Genomic DNA, 6,000 nt, shown 5'->3' with positions numbered 1-6,000 from the left:
TAGGGCAGGTGTAGCTCAGAGGTCAAATGCCCCTGGGTTCCATCCCCAGACCCGCAAAAGATAAAAAATAAATGTATATAACTTGGATTTGAACATTCACTGGTTATCAGTAATGTATTGATTACTAAACGTACTGGACCCTCATGGCCTTAGGTACTTAAGAAGAACCTTGCACCTTAGGTAGGTACGGTAATTATATGCCTTAACGAGGAGAAAAACAGGCCTGAAGAGTTAAAAAAAAAAAATTTGCTATGAATTACAACTATTAAGAATGGGTGGTAAGCCAGGTGTGGTGGCACATGCTTGTAATCCCAGCATTTGGGAGGCTGACACCAGAGGATCTCGGTTCGCGGACAACCTCAGCTACTTAGGCCCTCTGCAACTTAGACCCTGTTTCAAAATAAAGAATAAAAAATAGGGCAGAGGGTGTAGCTCGGAGGTCAAATGCCCCTGGGTTCCATCCCCAGACCCGCAAAAAAAAAAAAGTGGTGACTTAGTTCCCAGAACCAGGTCTTCACCCTATTTTGTTTCTCGTAGTTTTAGACAAACTTCAAAGCATCCTTGGCGGATTAAATAAATTCATTTATTACATTCCCATTCCTCTAATCCATGGGGCATCCCATTATTATATTATTTTGGCGTACATCGGAGGTGGTAAGTCCCAGCCTTGGCCTCATCCAGCCTCTGAGACTTCGGTCGGTTAGCCGGCAGGCAGAACTTTCCCCGCATCTGCAGCGGCGCCCAAGCCGGGGAGGCCGGGCTCGGGGAGGCTGGAGCCGGGGAGGCCGGGCTCTGGAGGCCGCGCCCCGCACGCACTCGGCCCCGCCCCGGCCCCGCTCCCGCGCCCAGGATGCACCTGGTTGAAAACAAAATCCCACGTGACCGGCCCCGCGCTCCGGCCATCATGGCGTCTCCCAGTGGGAAGGCAGCCCGGGCGGCCGAGGCGGCGGGCGGCGGGCCGCGGCCGCCCGCGCGGGCCCTGGTGGACTCGGTGGACGACGCCGAGGGGCTGTACGTGGCGGTGGAGCGCTGCCCGCTGTGCAACACCACCCGCCGGCGGCTGACCTGCGCCAAGTGCGTCCAGAGCGGCGACTTCGTCTACTTCGACGGCCGCGATCGGGAGAGGTACGGCGGCCGCCGCGGGCCTTTTGTTTCCCCTCCGGCGTCGGCGCTGGCCGGGAGGCTTGGCCGGAGCCTGGCGGGTCCCGGCCCCGAGCCCGGCCTCGGCGGGGCGGCGCGCTGCGCGGGCGGGCGCCGATCGCGGCCTCCCCAGCATCTCGAGCACGAGGGGATGGGAATAGGTGGTGACTCTTCAGACGAGTCTCCCCCTGTTGCTGCTGTAGAGTTAGATTCCTAGTTTTTTTTGTTTTTTTTGTTTTTTTTTTTTTGGCTCTACTTCTCAAAAGCTTGATTTAACCCTTTTCTGTCTTTGAAAGCACATTCGTAACCATTCTCTAGAGGAAAGATCAAGGAGGAAATAAAATAACAGCAATTTGGGCCCTGGTTTGAGCCCAGCTTCGTCTAGGGTGTGAACTAAGACCCGCGGGCTGTTCCCTTTCCCCCTCCCTGCCTTCAGAGATTATTTTGGGTGGTTAGGGATTTGGGGACGTGTTTTGGCTTGGTTGTAAAACTCAGACTGGAAGCTGCAAGTTTTTAGTTAAGAAAATTGCATTTAGCAACGTGTTTTGGCTTTGTTTTGAACTACAAACAGAGAGCTGCAAGCCTTTGACAACAGTTTATTTTCAATGCTACTGCACGGTATGTTCCTTTTTCTACATCACATGGATAGTAAATGTAGAGGTCAGAATTAAAACCCAGACAGCCTGGATTCCTATATCCGTGCATTTAACGATGACATGATACAACCTTTAGCTTTGAGAATATTTTTTGTGGTACTGGGGGGTGGAACCCAGGGTGAACTCCCAGCCCTATTTTATAATTTATTTAGAAACAGGGTCTCACTAAGCTGCTGAGAGCCTCACTAAGTAGCTGAGGCTGGCTTCGAACCTGAGCGATCCTCCTGTCTCAGCCTCCCAAGCGCTGGGATTACAAGCCTGTGCCACCACGCCTGGCTTTAGCCTTGAAAATATTTTGAGTTCCTACTATTCCTGTGATCGAGGATAGAGTTCTTTCTATTTTAAGGAGTATTGATAACAAAGTCGTGTGTGTGTGTGTGTGTGTGTGTGTGTGTGTGTGTGTGTGTGTGTGTGTACTGGGGATGGAACCCAGTGGCATTCTACCCTCGAGCTACACACCCAGCCCTATTTTTTATTCTTTATTTTGAAACAGGGTCTCACTGAGTTGCAAAGGGCCTCACTAAGTAGCTGAGGCTGTCTGAGAACCTGGATCCTCCTATCTCAGCCTCCCAAATGCTGGGATTACAAGCATGCACCACCATGCCAGGCACAAAGTCTTTTTAGTTCTTTGCTGTGTCCCATTGTTGCACTTGATCCCCAGAAACTGCTGATGTCTGTTAGCTTTAAAAATTCAACCAATTGTTTAATTTTAAGAATACTGGGTGTGAGTTGGGCGTGGTGGCTCATGCTTGTAATCCCAGTATTCCGGAGGCTGAGACCGGAGGATTGCGGTTTGCGGACAACCTCAGCTACTTAGTGAGGCCCTCTGGAACTCAGTGAGACCCTGTTTCAAAATAAAGAATAAAAAATAGGGCTGAGGGTGTAGCTCAGAGGTCAAATGCCCCTGGCTTCCTTCCCCAAACTGGCACAAAAGTCAATGAATAAATAAAAAGACTAAAAACTAGGGCTGGGGATGTACCTCGGAGTTATAGTGCCTCTGGGTTCCATCTCCTGTACCTCAAAAAAAAAAAGAATACTGAGTGTGAAATGGAAATAATGTGAGATGGAAACTGATGGGGTTTAATTCTGGATCTACATCTCTCCATCTACACTTTTTCCTAGATCTATTTCTATGATTTATGCCATCTAGATGCTGAAGATTGGCAGTTTTATATCTACAACCCTAATGTCTCTGAAGTCCAGAAAAGAGCTGCCAATTCAACATTTGTGTTTAAATTTGTAATGATATCCCATTTTAAAAAATTAATTAATTAATTAATTAATTAATTTAGCGGGTCTGGGGATAGAACCCAGGGGCATTCGACCTCTGAGTTACACCCTCTGCCCTAAATGTTTATTCTTTATTTTGAAACAGGGTCTCACTGAGTTGCAGAGGGCCTCACTAAGTAGCTGAGGCTGTCTGCGAACCGTGATCCTCCGGTCTCAGCCTCCCAAATGCTGGGATTACAGGTTTGCACCACCACGCTTGGCCTTAGATATCCCATTTTAATGTGGTGAACTGAATTCCTACTTATAAATCTGTCACCCACAGTTCATCCTAATCCAGAACGTGGCAACACCATTCTTCCTTTGTTCAGGCCAGAAAATCTAGATTCTTCTCTTACTCAACCTACTGTGTTCAATCTCACCAACAAATCCTTTCTTATCCTCAAAACCTGACCTAAATCTGATTCTTTCACTGATCACCTGGTCTGATCCACCAGAGGATTATTGTTTCCTGAGTCTCTGCTTCTCCCTTTGCCTCTCCTGTTACTATAATTTTTGTATCATAGAGTAATACCTCTCCTTCATTCTAAGTCTTCCAGAGCTTTTCCATTTTAACCCAAGGTAAATCATCTGTTCCTCCTTTGACCTAATCTCATTTTCTCCCTTAACTGTTCTCTTATACCACCTCTGCCCCCTGGTCAGTCCAAGCACACTCCTGCCTCTGGGACTTTGCCGTCATATTCAGAAGGCCAAGAACTCTTCTTCCAGAAACATTCAGAGGTGCTTCCTTTACTCTTTACTTTCATTAGGCTTATGCATTAGAGAGACTCTTTGATAAAATATAATCCCTTTACTACTTGTCCTGCTTTATTGTATTTTAAAGCATTCAGAACATCTGATAGTTTGCAGGCTAATTTGCTTAACTGCTCTCCTCTCTAGTGATGTAAACTCTATGAGGGCAAGACTTTATTTATTTATTTATTTAGTGGTACTGGGGGTGGCACCCAGGGGCTTTCTATCTCCGGGCTGTACTCCCAGACCTATTTTATACTTTATTTGGAAACAGGGTCTCACTAAGTTGCTGAGAGCCTCACCAAGCAGCTGAGGCTGGCTTCAAACCTGTGCAATCCTCCTGTCTTGGTCTCCCAAGCGCTGGGATTACAAGCGTGCGCCACCACGCCCAGCTGGCAAGACTTTTTTTTTTTACCAGCTCACATGGTAGAAGCTCAATGTTTATGAAATGATTGAAGGAATAGACCTCTTCTTCACAAACTGTTTATTCCTGGACTATGTTAGTATTACCACTTGCTGCTAACCCCAGAAACCTGGGCGTTATTCTAGACTTTTCTTTCACTCCTTGCATACAAGTCATTGGCCATTCTAATTCAGTCTGACACCAAAACATATCTCGAATCTGTTCATTTCTAAGTCAAGTTACCATCATTTCTGTCTCAAGTGATCTTTCTTTTACTCAGGAAACAATCCACCCCCTCCCAAATCGCACCACCTGAGGCCTCCACACTACCGCCTCAGTAGATATATAAATAAGATAATGCCACTTTTTTGTGTGTGGGTGGGTCTGGGGATGGAACCCAGGGGCATTCGACCTCTGAGCTATCCCCCCCCCAGCCCTATTTTTTATTCTTTATTTTGAAACTGGGTCTCACTGAGTTGCAGAGGGTCTCACTAAGTAGCTGAGGCTGATCGCGAACCACGATCCTCTGGGTCTCAGCCTCCTGAATACTGGGATTACAAGTGTGCACCAGCACACCCAGCATAATGCCACTTTTTTTGCTTAAACCTTTCATCGGCTTTTCACTGCATTTAAAGTAAAATCCAGTCCCCTTACCAAGGCATATGAAGTTCCATATGATTTGGCAACTGCTTACTCCTCTGCCTTCAGCTATAAAGTTGAGTTGAAAATGTGTTGAATTCATGCTGCATACAATTGAACCCAAGTTTCACAACTTGCTATGTGATTTAGAACAAGTTTCTTAATCTCTCTAAGCTTACTTCATCTTGAAAATGGTGGGTTATCTAACTTCAGAAGTTTCTGGTAGTTATTACATAAGGACATGTATTTAAAGGGCTTAGCAGGATGTCTAGCTTATATTAAGCAGTAAAAAAAAATTGACAAATGCCATGTGCCCCCCCCTTTTGTAGTAAAGGCTAAATCTAAGGGCATTATACCTCTGAGCTTTAATCCAGCCTTATTTTATTTTTTATTTTGAGATAGGGTAATTCAGGATGTGGTGGCACACCTGTAATCCCAGTATTTGGGAGGCAGAGACAGGAGGATCACAGGCTATTTGGTGAGATCCTGTTTTAAAATATAATAGGGCTGGGAGTGTAGTTTGGAGGTAGAATACCCCTGAGTTCAGTTCCTCAGTACCACAGAAAGAGAGAGAGGATCTCACTAAGTTGCTATCTTTTTGTCTATCCTTCTATCTCAATCCCTAGTACTAGGGTTACAGGTCTGTGCAACACACCAGCCTTCCACGTTCCCTCCTGACTGCTCCACAGTCATGAGCCTTCTCTCAGATCCTCAAACTCATGAAACTTTCTCACCACTGGTCCTTTTCCCTTGGTCACTTTTCTTCTTGGTGGCATGTTGTCTTTTACCTAGGAGCTTAAATATCACTTCCTCAGCGAGGCCTTCCCTGAGCTTCCTCAGCAAGGTAGGTTTCTGTCTCCATAACACTGTTTTTTCTTGCATGGTACTAAGCATGATGTATAGTTGTTGTTTTTAATATGAATAAAGCATCCACATCCAGATTGCAGTTTCATGAATCCATGACTTCTTGTTTTGTTCTGTCACATCAGTTCAGCAGCAGGGATTAGCACAGATGTGGGTTGTTGAGGGATTGGCAAAGGCAAGGCTGCTCTTTAAACTTAGGACTTGTCTGCATGTGTGAGGCCCTGGATTTGATCCCTAGCCTTACAAACAAAACAGACAACAGCAAAAACAAGCAAACAA

General features: G+C 46.1%; 1 protein-coding gene across 1 annotated transcript in view; it reads left to right on the top strand.

Moving 5' to 3' along the window:
* Positions 1-850: 850 nt before the first annotated feature.
* The window catches only part of ATG14 (autophagy related 14), a gene marked incomplete at both ends in the record, with an annotated part of 30,818 nt that continues 25,668 nt past the window's right edge, over positions 851-6,000 (top strand). Inside the window, one exon of the mRNA XM_080708099.1 lies at positions 851-1,125. Within this exon, the coding sequence (XP_080564225.1) occupies positions 851-1,125 (275 nt within the window). The remainder of the gene's footprint in view (positions 1,126-6,000) is intronic.

The sequence above is a fragment of the Muscardinus avellanarius genome (assembly GCF_963383645.1).
Source record: "Muscardinus avellanarius genome assembly, chromosome: 12".
Lineage (NCBI taxonomy): Eukaryota > Metazoa > Chordata > Mammalia > Rodentia > Gliridae > Muscardinus > Muscardinus avellanarius.
This window is presented reverse-complemented; position numbering and strand designations above follow the sequence as displayed.